This window comes from Fukomys damarensis, unplaced genomic scaffold, assembly GCF_012274545.1.
Source record: "Fukomys damarensis isolate Sample0158 unplaced genomic scaffold, DMR_v1.0_HiC HiC_scaffold_1, whole genome shotgun sequence".
Classification (NCBI taxonomy): domain Eukaryota; kingdom Metazoa; phylum Chordata; class Mammalia; order Rodentia; family Bathyergidae; genus Fukomys; species Fukomys damarensis.
In genome coordinates, this window is record NW_022900913.1 from 12,215,581 (window position 1) to 12,241,016 (window position 25,436).

Here is a 25,436-nt window from a genome sequence, read left to right on the forward strand (position 1 = left end):
AGACTGACCTAACTCACTATGTATCCCAGGCTGGTCTCGAACTCACAGCGATCCTCTTGCCTCAGCCTCCCGAGTGCTGGGATTACAGGTGTGTGCCACCACGCCCAGCATGATATTTCTTATTGATGCAAGTGAGTGGGGGAGTCACTTATGCCCATTTCCTTTATTCTCTTCCCTAATTAGCTGGCACTTTCAGAACAATTACAAGTTACAGTAGCAACAGCAGAGACTGTGTTCTAAGCCTAACTTTAACCACTGTATTTCCAGTATCTCACTCATTAAGCATGAAGAGGTTTCTAATTGAGCTTCATAGTTTTATTTCTATTTTAATCACAGTTTTATTATGAAGAAGTGGCTTTTACCAGATGCAGTTTCACATCTATCAATACGAATATGCAGTAACAGGTATATCTGTGATGGATATAACATAAAGTAGACAATTCTCACCTGGCCGGCCACCTGTTTAACAAAGAACTTTGGATTCTGTCAAAAGATGAGGGTTGTTCCAAGGTCTGGGACTAAGGTCAAAACTATAATGAAAACTTGTATTCTGAGTATTTATATGATATAAAAGTAATGTAATAGATAAGGTGATACAGGAAGAAAAGGTCCAGAGGGGAAGGGGAAGTGAGAGGGGTTAAGGGAAAGGACAGAAGGGGAAGGAATATGAGAATAGGAAAAACAGAAATAAAGTCTTCGTAAATAGGGAGGGATGGAGGGGTTGAAGGAAGGGCAGGGGAGTGGGGAAAAAATAAGAACTAAGATATATTATGTAAAGGCACAAATTCCCAATTATGAATGTCAGCATAATGTATACCTAAAATGTTCCAATAAAATTAATGAATGAAAAAAACAGTAATTAGTATTATCAGGATCCATGCCACAAATCACATTAAATCCTATTGCTTAATCCATCTTAAAGAAACTAAGGCAAATTTTGTCAGGATCAGGCTGGATGCAAAGAAATCATGAGACAGGAAGAATACCTGTATAAGAACATAGGGAAAGACTGTCTACAAGAAGTTTTCTGAACAAAATCAGACATTTATTTATCTTATGCCAATCAAAACTTCAAAGGGAGCCGAAGACGTTTCATCTCTCCCCCAAAGTTTACATAATAAAATGTCCCTGGGTGAATTCAACTTTGGGATTTGGCATTGTTTCTAAATTCTGCTTCCTCTACTTTGCTAAGAAAAAACTTAGAATATTAAAACGAGCTAGTAAGAGGTATTGTATATTCTCTTGCCACCTGCAGCTAGTCAGGCTACCTTTGAACTAAAATACATCTCTCTATTAAACACCATGACTAATCTCCAATAATGTTACTAAAATCACACAGAAGAAGCTACATTAATGTGATATGATCATGTATAAAATAAATACTATGGCACTCAATGCATACATTTGACATGCAAGAAATCATTTGGTTGACTTCCTTTATTGGTATATTGTCCAAAATTCTGCACATGACCAGTCACCCTAGAGGGTGAAAACACAAATTAGGTGCTGTTCCCCACTGCCCTACAGTATAATATAAAGGTGAAAAGGTTCAGAATTCAGAAGCACAGAACATACATGGCATCATGAAAAGTCTATGGGGGAGGTTATACGGGAGAAGGAGTGATGTGAAATGGCTTGGAGATGGTAGCTTTGGATTCATTTCAGAAATGGTGTTTCTCCAAGTAGAAGACAGAGACACAGGACCTTTACTTGAGAAAGGAGTGTTGGTAGCCCAGGAACTAGAGCAGGATTCTGTTTATGTGGGGAGAACTAGATTTACACTTTGGCAGAGTCACGGCTTACGGGAAACACAGAAAGGGGGTGGAATTCTGGCTAAATCAGGTGTGGCCAACTGAGTTAAGACCCTGCCTACTTTGCTGAGAAACATGAAATCTCTGTGCAGGCAACTGGGCCTACCTGAGATGCTCTTAAGCCAGGGTACAGGATGCTCAGTGCTGTTTGTTAAGATGGAGAAAAGGTGGGAATCTAAGGAGTTGAGCCAAGTGCACAGACAAAGCAAAGTACAACATTCCATATGCTGAAGAAACCAGTTTCTAATCAACTTCCTATGAGGTGATGCGTGCATTTACTGAATAACAGGTTACAGTGAAAAGGGATAATTGTTACTCACTATCTTTGTAAAGAATGCCCACAGTTCAGCTGGACACAAGCCAGTGAGAATAAACACAGCCCTTAGCTCACCTTACAGCTAGATAGGCTCCTATGACTTGATTGTGGTACAGGGGATGTAGTCTGAAGTAAGAAAGACAACTTCCTGGAAATGTCCTCTAGACATCTCCTGAAGGAAGGGTTGTCCTTTCTGTTGGGACACAGATACAATGTCTGGAGCTAAGACAGCCACTTTGGACAGTAAGATAAACTTGGGGATGTATCAAGACAATAAGATAGGAGGAGCTGGCACTCTGGCGACATGGACACGTCACAGCACTGGAACACCTTAATACTTTTGCCCAAAAAAGGACCTTTTCTAGGCTCCCTATATTTTGGATTTTGATCACTGCCATCAGAACCAAATACTATCTTGATGTGGTTGGAAAAATGATGTCAGGGGCTTTTTGCAGCAAAGTAAACCTGTTACCTTTACCTGAGGTGCTCAGAGAACTCTGTAAGGAATGGGGCAAACCATAATGGACAGTCCAATGAAACCTGAAAAACTTCAGCCAACAACAGAGGGAAAAGGAATTCTTTGCAAGTACATTTGCTACATTTACAGAAATTATGAGTGTATTTGGCCAAAATTCAAGTTTCAGCAAATATTAAAAAGACTGAATTCATAATATCAAGTATATTTCCTAATCACAAAGCAATTAAGCTAGAAATCATGCCACAAAGGTAGTCCTCACAGATTTAAAAATTAAATTCATAATGATTTCTTAATGTCTATCATCCGTTGAGATTCAAAATTATGTAACAGAAACTAACAGATCAAGCTGGCCGATCTGGGGTGAAAAAAAAGACAATACTGTAATGACGTTAATGTGCTTTTAAAAATTAATAAGCTTGATTTCAATTAAAATCAGGCAAAGGATGCAAATGTATAATTACACACACAGACACAGCTATTTCATGGTCCATAAACACAGGAAACAACGTCCAACTTCATTAGTAATCAGGAAAATGAAATTAAAAATAGCGAAACAGGTTTTTATGCAACACCAACAATTTAATTCATTAATAATTAACTACTTATAGTTTCCACAGCCATGAGGATTGGGAGATAAGCACTATCCTATCATATCAATGAAAATTCCTACCAGTACAATGCTGCTGGTATACAACTAGGAAGCCCAACATTTCCACATCCAACTCGGCACTACGGTGATAAGCCGTGTTTATATACTTCACCATATCATGCTTACAATACTAAGAAAAATAAACTACTTAATGTCCTTCCATAGGAAAACCGTTAAATAAATTGCTAGATTCATTCCAAAGATTGTAATGTGCTGGCTAAAAGAACAGTGACCACATGTACTTATTGATAGACCATCGAGTGAGAGAAGCCGCAGAATGAGACATGTAGATGTTTTCCATTTGGGGAAAAACAAACAGCACCAAGGCACAGACACACAGTGTGTGCATGTAAATGCATTTCCCATAAGTCTTAGAAGGAGATGAGCCATTCTTTTCCCAGTGATTGCCACCAGGAAGCAAATGGATTGGGGGGGCCTGACGAGGTAAAGAAAAGAAGAGGGTTACCCATTTTTACTCTGTTGATTTTCATATCATTTCAATCATTTAAATGTAGCATGCATTTTAATTTTGTGTTTTCTTGAATTACTTGTACAGTTAAAAACTATTTAGTAAATTACCAGATTTACTCCAAAGCCCATAGCTGGCCTGTGGTGCCTCAGGAACTAGGACTCCAGCCCCCTAACTGATTGGAAGGAAGTGTTCTTTCCATTCTCCCAAATTGATTTCAACTTTCCTGTATCCCAGAGAGTAGGACTGACCCTGGAAATGTCAGTATAAATTAAAATTGAGGCCTCTCAATGTAGGACGCATTTTTCTAAACCATCATTCTTGCAGAATTTCAAGTGCTCCATTCCTGTTAAGCACCTGGCAAGGCGCTTGACACCTAAGAGCCCAGTAAACGGCAGTGGCCATTATTGTCAGTAAGACTCTCCAGAAGCAGTGGTTGTATGCAACACATACTTTATAATAAACATGTTTCTTTTCTGTGCTAACAAGCTCCAGCCACAGAAAGTACATACATGAGGAGATGCCCAAACATATCTTAGCCTCCCATTCCAAATCACTCACTTGTGTCTTAAAAATATTTTCAGTCCTGGAAATAACATGTTGAGATTCACTTCAAATAAACACTTGTTTAATCTACATCACCTTCCACAGATCTTTTCTGTGCAATCAAGGAACTTTTAATCCATAAATATCTGTAAATATATAAAGCAATATTTTTTGGTACTGGTTCTGGATACATTTACTATAAAAGTTGGTGACTGTATCATTTCATTTCTGTATAGTTGCTTTGATGACATTCTTTAGTTTTGATCCAACATCTAAAAGAAACTGCATTATTAGACTCTGATAAGATATGAGAAATGAGCACTCTTACTTCTAAAGTGCGGGCCAAATTTGGCTCACAATTGATAAGAAACTCTATATTACTTTTCATATAATAAAACTCTCACCCACATATACTTAGCACTTTATTTGAAGTTAGTGCCTTGTCTTCCAACTATAAACTAAAACTGCCTTATTTTCTTAGTTCTTTATGTCAATATGGAACTGCTAGAAGGTAGTTAAACTAATATGCTTTAATTCAGAACTTGCAGCTCAGATGTAAATTAATATAAGCATTTCTTTCCTCATAATAAGACTTCTGTCCCAGTTTTGTACCAATCTTATGTTGCAATATTAATATTATACATTTCTGCCATGCTCATGAATATGCTGTACATTTTTCTAAAGGCTCAAGGACTACACAAGACAGGTTTTAATTTATTTATTATGTTTTTATACCATCTAATACCTTCTGATTTACCTCATAAGTAATATAAGCCATTTTTTATTTGTATCAAAATCTGAGGAAAAATATTTCTCTGTTAAGTTAAAACATATACCACCAGTTGACTATCTACTAACCACACAAATTTAAGTAATTATTATCATGTTTAGCTTTTCTAATGTTCTCTAAAATTTATTTTGGCCTAGAAATGTATTTCAATTTTTGACATGGTAAAAGTACTGCTTGTTATCTGTACATCAAATACAGTGCATTTGTATATTTGTTTATTCATGTAAAATCCCTCCCAATATATCCCATTTAGAATAGGTTTAAACTAAACCTTAAATCAAAAAGAAACTATAAAAGGAGACCAAGAATGTTATTACATAATAAAAAGGGGTCAATCCATCAAAAGAACATAACAACTGTAGCAAATATATCTGTACCAAATATCAGAATACCTAAAGATATAAAGCAAATATTGATAAATTGAAAGGGAGATACAGACTATAATACAATCATGGTAAGGAAGTTCAATATCCCCACTTTCAGCAATGGGCAGTACATTCAAATAGAAATCAATAAGAAAGCATCGGACTTAAACTATACTCTCAATATAATAACCTAACAAATAGGCACAGAACTTTCCATCCAAATACAACAGAACACACATTCTTCACAAGAACACAAGAAACATTTTCCAAGAGAGATTACATTAGGCCACTAAACAGTTCCGAAAAATTTTAAAAATACTAAAATAGTACCAAGTATCTTTTCCAGCCACAATTGTAAATAACTAGAAATCAGCAGAAGGAGAATTTCAGAATATTCAAAGCATGTAGAAATTTGTTTGTTTGCTTGCTTTTAGCCCCTCCCTTGTATGGAGTATCGAACTCAGGGCCTTGCATTTGTGAGGCAGGTGTGGCGCCATTGAGCTAAATCCCTGGCCCCAGCATGTGGAAATTAATTAACATGCTCTGGAATAACTAAGGAGTTGAAGACATTTTAAAAGGAAATTAAAATACTTTCAGATAAAGGAAAATGGACGCACAACAGATCTACACTTATGCAATGCAGCAAAAGTAGTTAGAAGAACTAAATTTGTAGCAATAAAGGCTTAAGCTAAAAGACCTCAAATAATTTCACATTAGTCTGGGGATTTAACTTAGTGGTTCTGGAGCCTACTTCGCAAGAGCAAGGACTCAAGTTCAATCCCCAGTACAATAATAATAACAATAATAATAATAATACCAATTTAACATTATACCTCAAGGAACTAGTACAAGAACAACAAATTAAGCCCAAAGTCAGAAACAGAAGAGAAATAATAGAGATCAGAACAAAAGCAAATGAAATAAATATAAGAAAAACAAGAGAAAATATCAGAAAAACAAGCAAGAAGAGGACACTAAATGGAAAGAAAATTACAGACCCATATCCCCAAGAAAATACTAGCAACTATATTTAGTAGTGCACTAAATGGCTAATTCAACAAGATCAAGTGGGATATAGTCCAGGTATAGAAAGATATTTCAACATATGCAAATCTATAAATGTGATTGATACATTAGACTAATAGAATAAAAAGCAAAAAAAAAAAAAGGATTCTTTCAACAGATGCAGAAAAAAGCATTTGAAAAATTCAACATTGTTTTACTACAAAAGTTCAACACTAGATTAAAGAGGAATGTAACTCAGTCCAATAGAGGTTATATATTATAATGCACAGCACACATCATACTGAACAGTAAAAAGTTGAAAGTTTTTCTTCTACAATCAGGAAGAACCCAAGGCTGCCTACACTCACCACTTCTACTCAACATAGAACTGGAAGTCCTTGCTAGAGCAGTTGGGCTGGAGAAAGAAATAAAAGATTCCACAACAGAAAGCAAGAAGTTAAATCTTCCATATTTACAGTCAGCATGAAGATAGATAGATAGATAGATAGATAGATAGATAGATAGATAGATAGACAGACATATATATCAAGTCCACAATAAAAGGACACATCAGAAAAAGAAAAACCAGGGCTGGGAATTTAGCTCAGCAGTTCGGTGGCCTGCCTTGTAAGTGCAAGGACCCCAGTTCAATCCCCAGTACCAAAAAAATAAAAGAAAAGAAAAAGAAAAACCTGCATAAATATTTCAGTACTAAATTTATTGAGACATCATGAGATTAATACAAGTTATCTTTGGTCTCTACAATTACAAAAGGTGCTCAGAGTGATGGCCATGAGCTTCCAGACATTTATTATTATAGTGAACTGCAGAAGACTTCATTAAAAAAAAACTGTCAGAAATGAAAAACAAATTCAATAAAACTGCAGGAAACAAATCAATGTGGAAAAATTGGCACACTGCTATACACTAGCAACAAACAATGAAAAAGACAGCAAAAAATTCCACTCACAATAACTATAAATATTAAAATACTAAATTTGAGCAAAGAAGTGAAAGACTTCTACACTGAAAACTATAAAACATTATGAAAGAATTTGAAGAAGATACATTCAGTGGAATAATAACCTATGTTCGTCGGTTGGAAAAACTAGTATTGTTAAAATGTTAATACAACTCAAAGCAATGTTCTGATTTAATGCAACCCCTATCAAAGTTCCAGTGTCACTCCACTAAAATGGAAAAAATTGTAAAATTCATATCAAACCACAAAAGATGCCAAATTATTAAAGAAGTCTTGAACAAAAAAGAACAAAGCTGGAAACATTATACTACCTGAAATATTATACTGCCTGATTTCAAAATATACTACAAAGCCACAGTAATCAACAAAGCAATCTACCGATATTAAAATAGACACAAGGACCAATGGACAGAATAGAGAACCCAGAAATAAATCCATGCATTTATGGTCAATAGATTGTTTATAAAATTACAAGAACCTGCAAAAAGGAAATGATAGTTCCTTCAATAAATGATGCATCAACATGCAGAATAAAGAATGTATATAAAAATCAAGGCAAAGTAGATTAAACATTTAAACATCAGACCCTACATTGTAAAACTACAGGAACAGACAGGGGAACATTTTATGCACTTATCTAGGGAATAAGTTTTTGAATATTACTCAAAAAGCACTGGAAAAAAAAGCCAAAAAAGAAATATAATTGCATAAAATTTAAAAGCGTCTGAAAAACAAAGGAAACAACAAAATGAAGACACAACATACAGACTGAGAGAAAGTATTTGCAATCCATTCATCTGATAAGGGGTTCATACCCAAAATATTTAAGGCACTCAAACAACTGAATAATAAGAAAACGCCTGATTTTAGAAATGAGTGCACTGGGCATGCTTGCCTACCGTGTGCCACAGGTCACTCCCCAGAACTGCAAAGAACAATAATAATGTTGATGATGACAATAATGAAGTAAATAAATAAATACAAATAAACCCAGGACTTCTCAAAAGGCCAAGCAGGTATATAAAAGCTGCCAACAATACTGACCATCAGGAAAATGTAAATAACCCACAGTAAGACATCACCAACACCTGTTAGAATGGCTATTGCCAAAAAGATGAAACATAACAAGTGTTGACAAGGATAAGGAGAAAGGCAACCCTGTGGAACTACTACTGGGAATGGAAATTGGGATGAGTCTTCCAGAAAGCAGCATAGAGCTTCCTGGGGAAAAAAAAAAAGGTGAGCTACCATCAAATCCAGCAATTCTACAGTTAGGTATATATTTAAAGGAAATGAAGTCTGTTTCTCAAGAGGTTTTCTGCACCTTTATGTCCACTGCAGGATTATTCACCATAAGGAAATATGGAATCAACCTGCATCCATCAACAGATGAAAGAATAAAGATAATGGCTCACTACTCATCCTTAAAAATGAGCAAAACTGATGCAATTTCTTCTCTTTAGCAGCACGGATGAAGCTGGCAGGCATTATGTTAAGTGAAATAAGCCAGGCACAACAAAGACAAACAGGATCTTGTCTGTATGTAGAATCTAAAATAAAGATGAATTCGTAAAACCAGAGAGAAGAATGGTCACTACCAGGGGTCAAGGGCAGGGACATGTTGGTCAAAGAATTCAAAATTTCAGTTAGGAAGAATAAGTTCAAGAGATATATTGTCAATACAGTGACTACAGCACAGTCTTGAAAATTGCTAGAGTAGATGTTGCGTTCTCCTCACGACAAATGATACGAATACGAAGCAATGTGTGTATCAACTAGCTTGACTTACCCATTCCACAGCATATACTTATTTCAAAACATGTTGAACATGATAAAATACACAATCTTTGTCCGTGTAAAATAATTAATTTTTAAATAAATAAAAGCATGTAGGCAACTGCACTAATCATATTAAAATCCAATGGTCTATCTTAAAAAGTTAAATAAAGTTCAATCAATGTTATGGACATGCCATCATCTAACAGAAGTTCTGCACTCCTACAGTTTCCCCTGTGGACCCCGACTCTGCCCATACAACCTTGACAACCAGGGGGCTGAAATGTTTTTCCCTGGAGGAGCACAACATTCCTTCCACCTTTTACTGTGCTTTCAGAGTCTTGATATGTAAATTAGTCAACTAAGAAGTCGGGGGCGGTGCTACAGACCAAGTTTTTAAAAGCTGCTTGTACATCATTCCTCATAATTAAGGTCCCATTTTCTGTATATCAAATTACCAAGAGTAATTCAGGACTCACTGATCTACAAAAAGGTACTCATGTGCTTCCAGACAAATAATGTTTGTTCAATACCAATTATAGGTGCTTTTGAATTGCCTTGTGGTTCTAAAATAAAATTATATTGCCCATTTAGCAAAAGAAAATTATGCGTCACTCCTTTTTCCTCTTCTTTTATTTCTCTGTTCCAGGTTACAGAGGCATTCCTGGGAGTTAGCAACCAGCTGGAGAACCGTTCTCCACACATCCTCCCATCAATGAGGGGGTCTGAGGAAGAGGTTAGCCCCTCCACAGTTACTGCTTAATTAATGTTCTCTGGTTATTAACTAAGAACCTAAGCTGTTTGGAAAAACTTTCTCCCTCAAGCAAGATGGCTTGCTAGTAATAAAACAATCAGTAGTAATTAAAAACTTCATTTTCAAATATAGTTTCATAAGTTTTACATCATGAAAATGGCTTCTCATCTAATTCTCTTTAAAAATATTGCCTGAAGCAAAATAAAATGCCCTCTTTGAAAATTTAAAGTCAAACAAAAGAGCTAAAATACCATTGCTGTTTCTCTTGCAAGTTAAAAAAATACTCCTCCAGGTGGATAGTTACTTTCACATCTGTGAATCTAAATGTGATGTTCCTTACAGAGTTTTGCCTTGGTTCACAAAAGACATAAAATATTTGATCATCAAGACATACAGATATTTTGACAGAGATCATGGATGTTATAATAAACTATCTTCTATTTAAACTTGTTATAGCCAGATATACAATGGGCAATCAAATTTTGAATGCAGTCCCTAAAATAAGTTTACCATTCTTGAGTTCACTTGCTTTACATTCTTAAACTATTTAAGAAGTTGTTCTAAAGAAAACAGAACACATTTTGATAAAAATCAAAATCTAATCAAATAGAAAAAAATGACACGTTTGTTCAAGCAAATTAGGTAAGAAATAACACATGATGAATATTTTTTAAATAAATGGAATCTGGGTCAAATTTATTTTCAACTAAGATGGGAAAAGTATAGAAATATCTTTCACCTCCTAGAACTCTGCCCCATGCATCCAATTCTAAGAATTTAACTATAGTTCCTGTGAGACACTAGAGGGCAGAGCTACACAGTGAAGCTCTTCCCACGGCTCCCTGGGGCAGGGACAGGGACACAGGATTCCTGCTCCACAAGCCACAGGAACTCTCCACTTGTTTTGAAAGTTTTTGACTTTTTAACAGATTATCTAAACTAGTGAACTACAAAAGCAATCAACCAGACACAGGCAACTTGGACCAGGGTTTACTGGAGAACACCTTCCTGAGAACAGTCTTTCCTTCTTCCTGTGTGTGTCCATAAATAAATCTTACTCTCCAAGAAATGACAGTCACATTTTTTTCTGAACAAAGGAGTCTTAATAACCTATTAATGTTTAGGGCTTTTAAGAGCTAAAGGTCTCAAGTTACAGATGACACTGCTCATCAAATTTGGGGAAATAATTATTCCATTTTCATTGACTAAGTACCATATGCTCAAACAAAATGTCTCCATATTATTATAAGTTTTCTTATGAAGAGGAAATCTTCACCCTGTAAAGTGCCTTTGTATTCATATTTCCTGTCAATGTCAGAAATTCAAAAAATATGGAATGCTTAGCATGCCATTTTATGAATAAATGGAAGCCATTTGTTTTCAAGTGGATTGTGGAAGCCCAAATATCAATCTGTAGTTCCCAGAGCAACAAAAAAAGTCATTTTCCCTCTTTAAGTCATTGCATGTCTTTCACAGTGGCCAAGGCATGTATGAGCCACTTCAACACCTCCCAATTATATGATCTTGAAAATTACAGCCTCAAACATCCATTCTCCAAATAGCCGGGTTTCAGGATGACATTCAGTAAGATGATGGGGCTGCTCTTCCGAACAATCCATCTTAGAAAAATGTCTTTTGACAGAAAACTTGTACTTTTCTCTGGAGCAAATAGGTCTACAAGTGATTTTTTTTTACTGGTTTTATTATCACTATATTTATAAAAATCAGGATAAAAAATAAGCAAAATCATATACAGACCTAATTTGTCATATATGCAAACATTCATTTAAGATCCTAATACTCTGATAATTCTATAGACTGAATCTCCAACATAATTAAACACTTTAAATGACTCAGGAGGCATAAAATGAGCATATGACTTTCTTAGAATCCAAAATACATTTTCACTATTCTTTTCCCCTTAACATGTCTAATTGCAATGGTTTTCCCTTGCTCCTAAAACCAGTGTCTTGACTCTTCCCTACCATACACTGGATATCAAAATAGATAAGAGAAATTGAAGCTCTAACAAGGATTTCAATATAATGATACAAATTTTAAAACTCTAGGTTATACATATGACCTTCCCAGTTCACAGACAGAAAATTAAAACCAAGAATGAAATGTTAAGAAAACTAATTGTGACACCTAATCACTACCATACTATCCTTCTAAAAGGCTGTATATTACAAAGATTTTGTCAACGAAATAAAAATTGTATATTGCAGACTTTCCTATCTAACCTGCCTAAAACTTTAACACTATATTTCAACATTTCATGGCCCTTTCATGTATCTTTCCTTAGCATTTACCACTAATTAACTCACTAATTTGCATGAAATTTCTATTTATAACAGTCTTTCTGGGAGGTATGACCAGAGACTAGAATTTCACTTTTTGTTAATTTACTCTTGTTCATCCTCATTGCCTACAACAGTGTGTGACACCGCATAGGTCACTAAGAAATATGCATTCAGTGATTGAGTGGATGAATAAGTAAGTGGATAGACAGAAAATCACAAACCTGTGTTACTCAAGCTATAGATTCCACTGTTAATCTGTGTAGAAACACCCTCATAAACACACCCAAAATAACGTCTAACCAAAGGTTGGAACATGCCATGAAATAAAATGAACCATTATACTCAGTTTATTTCCACTAGAGTCACTACCAGATCTGTAATGACTTAATTTTTAAATTTATTTGCTTTCTTATTTTCTGTCCCACACCATCAATAATTTAAGTTCTAGAATCAGAAGTCTTGCTTGATGTTTTAACCAACTCTGTGACTCAAGGACTTAGAATGGTGCCTATGATATAGTAGTGGTTAATTTGTTGGATAAAGGAAAATTAAGCAATAACATAGTATTGACTACATAGTTCATTGTAGGAACTAACCTATGGAATATTCTGAGGTTATTCCTGAAAGATGAGTAAAACTATCTTCCAGAATAAAAATAAACACATACTAATCCACTGCTAAGCCCTGTTATATTAAAAATCTCCACACATTACTTGTGGCCTGAGGACAAAATTGTCCCTACAGGCAATTTAAGGGAAAGCTGCTGTGTTCCCCTCTAAAGTTTACATTAGTAAGAATTTTATCTTGTGCAAAATAAAGTAGCATATCTCTTTTCCAAGTTGACTCTTCTATAACAAATACTGTCCCCCATGTCAATAGTGGCAGGTCAGAGGAGGCAAAAGGTGAGAGAGACAGACACATCACCCATTCTAATGTGTTTCACCAGATCATTCAGCAATGTTTCAAAAATCTAAGAGTCTTTCACCCCATAGCCTGAGAAACATGTATCCCAGAGCTACCCAGCAAATTTAGGAAAAGTTAGTTGTAATCTTGTTAGTCTAACCCCTTTTTTTTAAACTTCTTTCAGCTACTCCAATTACTGAGAAGTTTCATCTAGATCTGAAAGAAAATTTACTAGAAGATATAGCAAGGTGACTGGGTAACTATCGTGAGAGGCAGCAGAAGATTGTATGGGAAGAGACTAAAGAGTGGCTTCATTCCAAATTCCTTTTCCTTCTAGGGTGAGGTGGGGCGTGCTTGTTCCTGCAGAAAAACGTGCCCATCTCTCTGCATGTCCTTGTACCCATGCAAAAGATGCTAGTAAGATGACATTCAAAAACAGAAATAAAACATGGAACAAGAACAGAAGAAATACTCACTGAATATCCACTATAGGCCTGGCAAATCCTGTGCTCTGGTTTCTTTTATTTTTCTTAAATTTATAGAATACACTAACATATTTATGCAGACATCTGCTAGAGTAACAACGTCAAGTTAGGCGAGAGAGAGCGCAGGATGAAAGCATTTCCTTTGGCTTCTGAAATATTATTTCATAAGAACATAAATAAAATCCCCCTGATATTCATGAGAGATGTTATCCTACATAAAATCTTTTTTGTTTATTTTTTTAAGCAGGTTGAACAAACCAAGACAAGCCTGTGTAAAATACTTGAAATAGCTCCTTGCTCATCTGAACTATTTTGTAGCTCAGTGTCATGACACAAATTGAGTAGGGAGAGGACATCTGGCACAACTGCAAGACTATATATAACATAGGGGCCTAGAATAATAGAAGTTTATGGGGAGGTCCACTAGTGCTCAAATTAAGCTCTTGGCCACTGGCACATAATTAACATAGCAAAAAGAGAAGCAAAATTGAAAAGCACAATAAAGCAATGAAACTTTATTACTCTAATAAGGAGACATTGCTCAGACATCAAGAGTCAGACTAACTGGAAGAGATAAAAACTGGGAAGACTACAGGTTGTTTGATGAAGTTTTCACAACACATCGCACCTAAGGGAAAGATGGAATAGGAAAGTCACTTCAGTGACTTCTGTCACTGACCTAACCTGTACGGAAGTCCTCCTAGGTCTGTGTTCATGTCTTCTCATGTAACTGTTCTACTTATATAAAACTTCATTTGGCTCATGGGGAACAGCGGTTGAATTGTGAGTTGTGCTCACAAGGAAGACATGGTCGAATGTCTACAGATACAGAAAATACCAGCCACAGTGCAGTTTTTTCTTGGCAGAGTTCTCTGACTCAGCCAGGCCATCCATTTACTGGTAATTGAAGGTGATTATCTACTCATCAGCCCAACCCCTGTCGTTCTGAAGGGTCAGATGGGCCCTCATTTTGCCCTTCCCAGTCATCCCATTCTACTCTTAGAAGGTCTGAAAATAGAAGGAAGCTGAATTTCCTTTGTTCCAAAGGGACAGTGAAGCATCAGTCACATTAGAGAAAAGCCACATACTAAGACAAAGCAGGAAGTGAGCAAGGAGGCAATAGCCTGTTCTTTGCTGTGTCTCCCTGTATTGGAGTATTGTATTCACCACTAGAAAATCATTTTTAAAGACACACTACAACTACACAAACGACTCAGTTTCCAGCCAGGTGGCATATTTCACACCAAAACACTGTATCCAGCCAACATTCTTTGCAGTGCATCTATGCCCTTATCATACAGTAAAATTTCCAACCAATTATTCAAATCCCCTGAACAAATGCTACATGAAACCCTCCAACCAGTGACAATCTCAAGAAAATAAATGTGTCCCACATGGGTAATTCTGCATTCACTGAGGTTTTTTTTTTTTTTCATGACATTTTAGGGTTTGAAAAGAGCAGATACATCTCACTGGGAGCTTTAAAAAAAAATCTTGGTTTTTTTAAAATAAATCCCTCTATTACTTGTAAGGCTTTTTGCTGCAGTATGAAAAGCTGAATATATCTACCCAAGCAAAACTTGAATTGCATTACTAGAAGATCAACTTAAATACAAGTTGAGAATTAATGGCCAGTACATGGCAAACATGCAGGTATGAAAAATGAACATGATTTGCCTAGTTTCAGATGCATCCTCACTGCAGAAATGACATGACTTCTGTGAGTCTGGTCACTTCACTAAAACATCCATTTATACACCTATTCATTCATTCACTCATCTATTTATTCATGCATGATATTCATGGGTGCCCACAAGGTGACCAAAGAAATGAATTTCAAGCAACACTGAGCTGTGTCACATGATTTGTTCTGAATCTTGTCCCACTCATTGCCATGCTTAACAATTCAGGGGAAAAAAAAAAAAGAAAAAAAAATGGGCTGGGGATTTAGCTCAGCGGTTCAGTGGCCTGCCTTGCAAGCACAAGAACCCGAGTTCAATCCCCAGTACCAAAAAAAGAAAAAAAAAAAAAAACAATTTAGACTGTGAGCCTAGAAACCCTGAGCAAACTAAAATAATCTCAAGTCAGACTTTCATAAGGGGATACTGTGGCCCATGTGCTGGGCTCTGGATGGGCCTGGGAGGATCGGGTAGGGATGGACCTATGAGGGTGCTCAACAGAGGGGGGCTTGCTCCAGGGAGAACGAGCACTCATGCTGAGATGGCCCTGCCTTCTGCTTCTGGCTTAACTAAAGCTACCCCTGGGGATTCAGGGTCTGAGTCTAACACAACCAAGGAACTATTGGAAGAAATAATGGCTTTAATATGCAATATTAAGAAGTTAATAGCATTCTGTTACGGAACTAAAGTGGTCCATTTTCTAAAGGATGGAAGCTCATTACAATTTCACTCAAAACTACACAGAAACAGAAAAATTTAGAAGCACTTCACCCATTGAATTTTCTAAGAGGTCACAAAGCACTTCTACCCACATCAGTCCTCCATTTGTCTGAACCACTTGCCGCACTAGGGAGGCCAAGTCCAAATGCTACCTAGGCCTTCTGGTGTAGGCCACAAATTTTCACATTATTAATTGGATGGGTGCAGAATTGTTCAAAGAATTTTCTCAATTGATTACAATTACATGAAATTCAAATTTCACTGTGTATAAAGCTGTACTAGAGCACAATCCAGCTCGTTCATTTCTTTATGACTTTTTCCTTGGTGGGATGGTAGCTCCAATGGCCTTCATAGCTTAAAATATTTGGCTCCTAAGAGAAAAGGTCTGTGATCCTCTGGTTTAAGAAACAAGGTGAATGTTATCAAGTGAAGACATTTTGGAGCCATGGCAATGTTCCTCTGGATAATCACAGCTGAGTTTTCCTGCCATCCCAACCTGCTGTGACCAACAGAATAGGTCTACAGCACTTCCACTCAAGAAGAGGTGCTCTGTTCAGTAAGCAGTAGGGTAAAGAGGGAAGGAAGGGAGGGAGGGAGGGAAGAAAGAGAATATGTGTCAATTGGGAGATACACTTTTTAAAGACTAGAAAAGCAGGTGTGTGGGAGAAGAATGTTCTGGAGAATATCACTTATGGGGTCCAGTTGTCCCCAGGCCTTGCCCTATAAAGATGAAAAACACCATATCACAAAGCCCAAAATGTGCTCGACCTTCTTCTCCTGTCTGAGAACCACCTGGAAAAAAATTGTAAAATCACTATATGTGCAGCCCATACAGCAACTAAGATGGGTACAGTACAAAGTCTAATTTATATATTTCATTCAGTAGAGAATCATTCATCTTTCCAAGTGAGTCAAATGCAGATTCGTGTGTTCAGGGAATGAGCAAGCAAATGAAACAAAAACTGTTTCTGAGGCAAAGCCATTGTCCATGATGTATGCTTTGTTTGACATTTTTAGTTCCTTATGCACTGAAGTACTAGACTTAAACATTGTTTTTCAGGTATTGGGGCTCAGTCATGAAAAATCTTCCCTCGTGTTGCCATTTGCTTTTACATCTAGAGAGAATATTAGTAAGAACAACAGAGAAAAAGTCAAAGATGTAGCTCACCATGCCACAAGGTCAAACACATATGGACATTTTTAAGCCATAAAATGTAAATGACTCAAATGATTTTAAATGACTGTATGCAATACTGATGCTGTTCATGCACCAATGTTTTCTTAATAGCATATTCAGAATCTCAGTCAATTTCAATGCTAATTTGTCATCTCCTCCAAGTGCATCAGCTACGTCATACTAACAATCAACTCTCAAGGTAGAAATACTTTTTTCATGCCCCATTTAGGTAAATAATGACTACAGGAGCCTCAAAAAGTTAATCAAAGTTCTATAAATGCCTTACAATTGGTTCAGAAGCTGTGCCTTAGGAAGATAACCAAGACAAACCTAGCTGGTGCCCAATTCCTCTCTAATTTACAGATAGTATGATGAATCTCTGGGTTTTGAGAATATGGATAAAAAATGAAAAATAATCTCATGTCACTCTCCAAGAGAGTCATTCATTTCCAGTCATTCATACTGCTGTGAGAAGACCTGTTGCCCACTGTAGATGTTTAAAGAAAAAGCAATAAGGAAAGGCCAATAAAAATGTTATAGGCTAGTAAAAACGGCTAGGGGCTTACCTAACATTCACAAAGATAGATGACCCACACTAAATTCTCCATCCCTCCCCAGACAAGGGAGACATCATCAGTCCTTTCCTCTGGTGCTCTGAGTAACAAAGGAGGAGGAAGGAAAGTCAGGAGAAACCAGGATTCACCGTGGCATGCTCAGCTATGACCTGTTCGTGATTTTCCACCTGGAATCTCCACACTTCTCCTGCCTTCCTTTCTCACTAGTCTCATGCAGCCCAGCTGACAGAGGACGTTCCCAAGAAGACAGAAAGGACGTCAGCCTGGCTTGAGTAGTACTGTCCTGAGCTTGGCCATTTTCAAAGCACCTCATGACTTTAATTATGAGAAGACTCCAAAAAGTCATAAACAAGACCCAAGGAGAAGGGCATTTGGATGGTAAATTTGCTCCTATGCATTGGTAACATTGAAGGTCACTACAACTGTTTTCAAAAAAGGGTGATTTATTATTTATTTATGATGACTCATTTGGCCAGAAGCTGAGATGGGTTACCCTAAAAGCAGAGGTTAAAAAGCTGAGGCTAAAGAATGATACTGGATTCACAATAGTTAAGATATGAAAACAACTGAACTGTCCATCAATGGATGAAAAACTACAGTATATAGATGCAATGGAATATTACTCAACCTTAAGAAAAACAGAGGACAAAATAAAGAACAGAAAAGTCTGTCATTTGTGTCAATACAGATGAAGCTAGGACATTATGTTAACTGGAATAAGCCCCACCCGGACAGATACGAACCACACAATCTCTCTCAGATGGAATCTATGAAAAGTTGAACCCACTAAGGAGGAGGTGGAATAATGACTACCAGAGGCTGGGGTATAGGTGGGGTAGGGAAGGGAGGCACAGGCCAATGGGTCAATCAGTACAAAGCTACAGTTAGACAGGAGGACTAAGTTCTAGTGTTCTATTGGCCAGCATGAGGCCTATAGTTAATAACAGCTTGTATATTTTAAAATAGCTAAAAGAGATAGCTGCTCTCACCACAAAGAACTCATAAATTTTTGAGGTAATGGATGGGTTACCAGACCTGATTAAATCATTCCGCAGTAGATGCATGCACTGAGACATCTTGTACCCTATAAATGTATGCAATTATTATTTTTGTCAATTAAAAATAAAACAAGAAGGAATGATATGGTAAAGAGGAGTCATTCACTTCACTTTGGTGACAGGAGACTGAAGGAAACCAGAGGACCTGTGAGCAGGGCGTGGGCAACAGAAACTGCTCCGCTCCAAGCAGAATGAACAAGTAATGGCGGCCAAAGCCAAGAGCAACATGGCCCATACTTTCGGCCAGGCACTAATCTAAGCACTTCATGTATATTTATGTGTCTAATCCACAAAATAATGAGCAATATAACGTGTTCCAGAAGGAACTGGTAAGTGACAGGTGCATACAGACAAGATGAATGGAAATAAAATAATAAAAAGTTTCTTTTGTCAACAAAAGGTCAATCACACTAAGAGCAGTGCCAGTGCTCAACCACCTACTAGGTTGCAGCTTCTTCTTTCATAGGTTTTACAGCTATGATCTCATTCAAGTGGTTACATTTCATTTCCTCAGTTCACATAACCCATGTACAAATTATAGTAACAAGACAGTTAACTTTAACCCAGACATAACAGTTCCTTGTAGTTAGGGAGTTTACCTTAAGATTGGTCTACCTATCTATTCTAGTGCACAGGAAGTGTTCAAGGTTAGGGATGAGGCCAGATGTCCCATTTCACGGTCAATGTCTCCAATTTCCATTAATTTTGAACTTAACAAAGCAGATTGCTGTTAGAGACAGCAGAAGTCATTGTACATTTTCCTAACATTGTGTAGGCTTTTAGATTATTTATAAAAGTTCTCTGTATCATAACATAGGCACCATTATCATGTTCTTTTTAAAGCTATGTTAACTGAGGCACAGAGTTTAAGTAGCTTATCTAAGATAATGCTATTTTCCATTTACATCTCCTTTTCTACCTGTAGGCAGTGCATCCTGATTTTTCTACCAAGTTTAAAGTTTCCCATATGATAATCTATTTAATAAATGTTATGTCCTCAAAAATCTACATATCTTGAGAAAGTACTGAAAGTACTGAACTTAATATACATATAAACAACATCTCAAAGTAAATTTGACCTTATATGTTCTTGTATATCACTAACTTTAGACTATACTGTATCATGAGATTCAAAACAGAATTAACTTTTGCTTTTAAAATATCATTAATGTAAACTTTAGCTATGTTAATAAAATGGATTTCACAAGTAGGTAGGAAGGTAAGTGCATTTTAATTACCTCAAATGTCTTGATTGACTCCTACTTTTAACAATTTGGCGATAAAGATTTAAATATGCTGTAGAGAATGTATTTGCTGCCTTTCATTTGGGTTACATTGCTAAATATCACTGAAATCCAATGAAATGGAGAGATTTAGATCTGAATTCTCAAAGGATTCTAATCCCCTTGATAAAAGTGAGTAAAACTAAGGTTCTAGGCTGTAGGCAGCATTCTTCCCACATAGACACCTGCTTCCTGGCTGCCGGCTTCTTCCCCTTCCTGGTCCCCATCTCCCAAGGTGCAGGGGAGGACACATTATAGCAATAATCACTTTTGAAAGTGCCTAGAGATATGTGTCAAACACCATTGCTGCAGTCAATCTTTTTTTTTTCTTTCAGTTTTTAGTTTTTCCTTTGGTTCTGAGCCCCAGGAGAACAGTTATGGTGATGGGTGCTGGTCCCTCCAGACCAGACAAGGGCACAAGAGAGACCAAGGCAAGTCCAAAGAGTATTTCAGAAGCTATCTCCTCCAATGAAGCACAGGGTTTAAGTAGCTTATCTAAGGTAATACTATTATTTTCCATTTACATCTACTTTTCTACCTGTAGGCAGTGCGTCCTGATTTTTATACCAAGTTCAAAGTTTTCTATATGATAATCTATTTAATTAATGTTATGTCCTCAAAAGTCTCCATATCTTGAGAAAGTACTAAAAGTATTTTGAGCTCCAATGAGCTGAACATGGGCAACCTCTTTAGAAGAAGGGTCAGAGGTAATGTCTATTTCCCTTTCTCGTGAATGGGAATTGTTCCTGTGATTTGGTTTCACAAGAAATTACACCAGTCATAAAGCCACATCACTTCCCACAGTGGGCCCTAGATTTGTAACCTCCAATGCACGCCGAGCAGATAAGGCAGCTGCCTGCACCAAGAACAAGATAAATGAATGCACCACCCTGGACTAAGGGGCCAGAAGATACCACAGGTGGAAAAGAGCCTCCCAGATGACCTCAGCTGATACACAGACTCTTAGGTAATAAATGTTAGTAGCTATTTAAACCACCAAGTACTGAGGCAGTTTGTTATGCAGCAAAAGATAGTCAGCAACTTTGCAAACCCTCCTAGAGGTCCAGACCTCCGAACCTAATGCTTACTCGCTTACCTGACAAGTCAGAATAGAACCAGAAACATCTAAATAGCTAGATGGTAACGAGAAGAGTGTTTTGCAACACAGTCACTAAGACTGTGGGCCCTGGAGGCAGATGGACTATGTTTGTATCCTGGCTTTTTGTTTTTTGCTAGCTACATACCCAGAAGAAATAACTGAACTTTTCTGTGCTTCAGTTTCCCTTTGTACAAAACAGAGATTAATACTTCTCATCTCGCTGATTGGTTATGCAGATTAAATCTCAGCATCCATACAGGTACAGTGCTAAGAATGGGACCTGACACAGAGGAAGTGTTCACTAAAGGTCCTTTCCTAACGTTAGTTCTTCTGTATTCTGTTGCACATCCAAGGGACCCACTGCTCCCTGCTGAGGGATGGCTCTGTACTTAGGTCCACACTTAGGGACACGGAAACAGATGGACAGGGCCATCAGCGTGCTTTCTGTTTGATTCTGCATTCTGTTTGAGGACGTGAATCTCAACCATGCTACAGAAATAAGAAGGTAGTAAATGCTAATTTGGACTGGCTGCACTCCAGGGAGGGAGAAAACTAAAAATCAGAGCACATGCTTAGGTTAGGGGTCATCCAGAACAGAAACACTGCTCAAGGAGCCAATCCATGTCTGAGACCATACTACTCCTGGGTATAAGAACCCATTCTCTGGAAGCTGTAACTGATTTCAGTTCATCAAGAGTGCCAAGCCTTGTATATATTGGATAGTCATGGGAAGCTATTTTCACCTCTACAATCATTTCAGCTATTATCAAATTCCTATGAAGTTTCTTTCTAGATATTATTTTCACAGTTCAGTGCCAAAGTCAGATAAGGTTACAGATCATAGCACTTACATATCATAACAAAATTAAACCTAAGTGTGTCAGTAATATCAGACTAGTGTGTGGGCTTTTGTTCTCTTTTTTTTTAACATTTTCTTTTTGGGGGGCAGGGGGGACACCAGGGATTGAACTCAGGACCTCACTCTTGCAAGGCAGGCAGCGGAACCACTGAGCTAAATCCCCAGTCCCTGTTTCTTTTTTAAGTGGAGGATGAGGATCATATTATACAGTGTTTGGAACTGCCTTTGTTTAGTTATTGAATTTTTAATGAGGCAAAAGATAGTAATAGCCAATTCTTTTTTCTATAGAATTATAATTAGCAGACAGTATTTTGCCCAGGTTTTTATTTTTATCTTAAAATGTTTATGAAAGACCTACTTCTATTTATTTCAAAATTAATACCCAGTGAATTAATACATAGTGTCCAGAAGTTAGAGCTTTCAAAACACTTAGCATTCTGTGTTAGTGTTTGCACTCAGTGGACTCCTCACTGGAGCAAAAAACGCTCCCTCCTTTTATTTTCTCAGTATTTCAATTTCTAAAATTGCTATAGACATGGCTACATTAACCACACGCTGACCTTTGGATATGGTTCCATCTGTTTTTCAAAACAGCTATGAAGGATCCATAAACTGATACTTGAGTAGTTCAATCATTTAGAGGTTCTGGGAAAATGTGTCGAGTTTGATTCTCTCTTCACCATAATGACATCATTCATCCACATTAGCTATGCCTCCTCTTTCCAAATCATTCATAGGCCTCGGGTCAGCTCGAAGACATTCAGGTTTTCATTTCATGCTTGCTAATTATGCCTTAAATGGCAATTATCAAAGATGCTAATTAATTGCAAACCATATGAAGCATGAATAAATTTAAAACTATGAAATTTAAATTATTAGTGTAGTAATAAATCAGCTTCCAGGTTCTACCTGCAAGCACTGTGATTTTATGTATGTTCTATTGCTCAATGCAAACCAAATTTGGTAATTTGGACAGAAATAGAGAACACTAGATTGTATTACTATTTTGTCCCTCAGTGTTTCAATTCCCTCTTCCTTTTCCTTCTTTATATCCTTTGTCTCTTTGTTTTAAACCTTTTCTTTAATGTCTGCTTAGTTTTTGCCCCTATCTCACTAACAGATCTCACTGATTATACATAATTCTACTTTTTAAAAAGATGTCACACTTTACATTCCACCAGCCTATTCAAAGATCTTGAATCAGTTCCTACAAGAGAAATTAAAAGGGGAAAAAAATCAATTTTTCAGGACATTTCTGAGTTTATGGTTTGGTGTTATTATGTGACTTGGCATAAAAGTTTAATAATGCATACAATTTTAGTAGTGTTATTGAAAGTAACTGTTGGGGGTTATTCACATCCACTGTAAGGTTGGATACAGCAAAGAAGTGGCCAAAATTTAACTGTAAAAAATTTGGTATGAGAAGAAAGCTAAGCTGGGCATGGTGGTATAATTCCAGCAATCAAGAGGCTGAGGCAAGAATATCACTTTGAATTTGAGGCCAACTTGAGCTATATAGTGAGTTCAAGGCCAGCTTGAATTATAACGTAAGACCTTGTCTCAAAAAAAAAAAGGCTGGTTGAATTATGAAAAATTAGATTAGAATTAATAGATTCAACTAAGTTTCTATACCAGTAAATTTCACTTTACTTACATCTGTTTTCTATAAATGGAGCTCACTAGAGCTCAAAACATTACTAAAACTAATCGCATAACATTCCAAATTAACAAAATGGATTTAAATGTAGTAGATGGCATTTCACCAACTTGCCCCCTTAAACACAAAACTGGATGTAGTTTGACCAGTGAATAAGTTATGATGCAAAACATCTGATTAAAACTTGAGTTTCTCAGATAAAACATCATGGCTTTCTCAAAGCACATCACTACAAATTCTAAATCTTGGTTTTACTACAATTAGCCTTAAATGTTTTTAAATAGCATAAGTAAATGTTCTGAGTAATAAGTAAACTCAAGTGCATGCATGTTAACAAAACAAAGGTGAATGTTCACCTGGCAGGGCTGCTTCATTTTAATGGCTATGACGTGGTATCTATAGCAGCAGAGCTCACAGGTCCAGGAGCCTCGCTCGCTGATCCACTTTAGCAAGCACAGCTGATGTGTGTACCGAACCGACCCGTCACACCGGCAGGGGTTTAACAGCTCACCCTGCAAGGAAAGCATCCCAATGTGAATATCTGTGCCTCTCTTTGGAAATGCAATGCCTGCTTTCTCTTCTTTCAAAACCATTTACCAAGAAGGATATGACCCTCATGCTCTATCCCAGAAAATCAAATTAAAATTTTATACCTCTGATGGGAATCAAGCTAAAGTCTTTAAACTATTTCAAAGATATTGCTTAGAGTTATGACATAAATGTTCTCTGAACATACAAAATGTCTGCAAGATACAACTCCCAGTACCCTTGGGGGAAAGCTGTACTATTAAATCTCTATAATAACTTTTAAGTAGATGGTCAGATGCATTTCCTCTGCAGTTATTCTTAATCATTGCTGAAGAAGTGCATGGCATTCCAGAAAGCAGCTTGCAACAGCATTATGCTTTTTTATTTTTTCTAAATGTAGCATCATAAATATTGACTTAGGGCACTATATTCCTAAAAGCCTGCATAGTCTTATGCAATTTCCTTACTTTTCAAAATATTAAGCCTAATGTTTTTATCAGACCACACATTCTGTAAGAGTGATAATATTATTCTTTCTTCTGCACAATTACTGTCATCTTACTTTACATGCCCCTCTAGTGGTGTTTATACTTTTAGAATTCTGCTTTGAATACAATATAAAGTGCATGGTTGGCAAAATAGCTTTTCTTTCGATGTATTTTCCTGTTTTTTTTATAAAAATGGTAGCACGAGTCTCACATCTGTGAGATTTGATTGTCAAATTTTACAATAAGGAAAGACTGCTCTTTTTGATTGTGACATGACTCGCCTCCAGGTTTTATTCTCGGGCTATCCGTTCCAGGATGCATTAACAGAAAATAGACTTCACCTTACATCCTACGTTTGTTTCTAAGTGTAAACCAAGACTCGTGGAGTAATTCACAAGAGATACTTAGGGCCTTACAGTCGTCAATGCACCTGAAGAACGTGTGAATTGCAAAACCAGGTAGGGAGGGAAAAGTACGGATCAAATTAGTACTGTATTCGCCAGCCTGGGCTTCTTGGCAAGGGAAGGAGAACACCCAGGAACCACTCTTCGGGAGGCGGGACCCACGAACCGCCCGAGAGGGACCCGATGCGCGCGCTGTCCGTGGTACTGAAACCCCAGCCCGGCTCGCTCGGCCAACCCCGCTCTGGCCTAGCCGGTTGCCCACGCCCGGGTTCCGCGG

The 25,436-nt window shown here is 37.1% G+C and overlaps 1 protein-coding gene across 1 annotated transcript in view; it reads right to left on the reverse strand.

Annotated features, from left to right (window-relative positions):
* The window catches only part of Marchf11 (membrane associated ring-CH-type finger 11), a 100,647-nt gene extending 76,315 nt beyond the window's left edge, over window positions 1-24,332 (reverse strand). The window contains exon 1 of the mRNA XM_010631531.2: window positions 24,096-24,332. Coding sequence (XP_010629833.1) covers window positions 24,096-24,332 — 237 coding nt within the window. The remainder of the gene's footprint in view (window positions 1-24,095) is intronic.
* Between the last annotated feature and the right edge of the window lie 1,104 nt (window positions 24,333-25,436).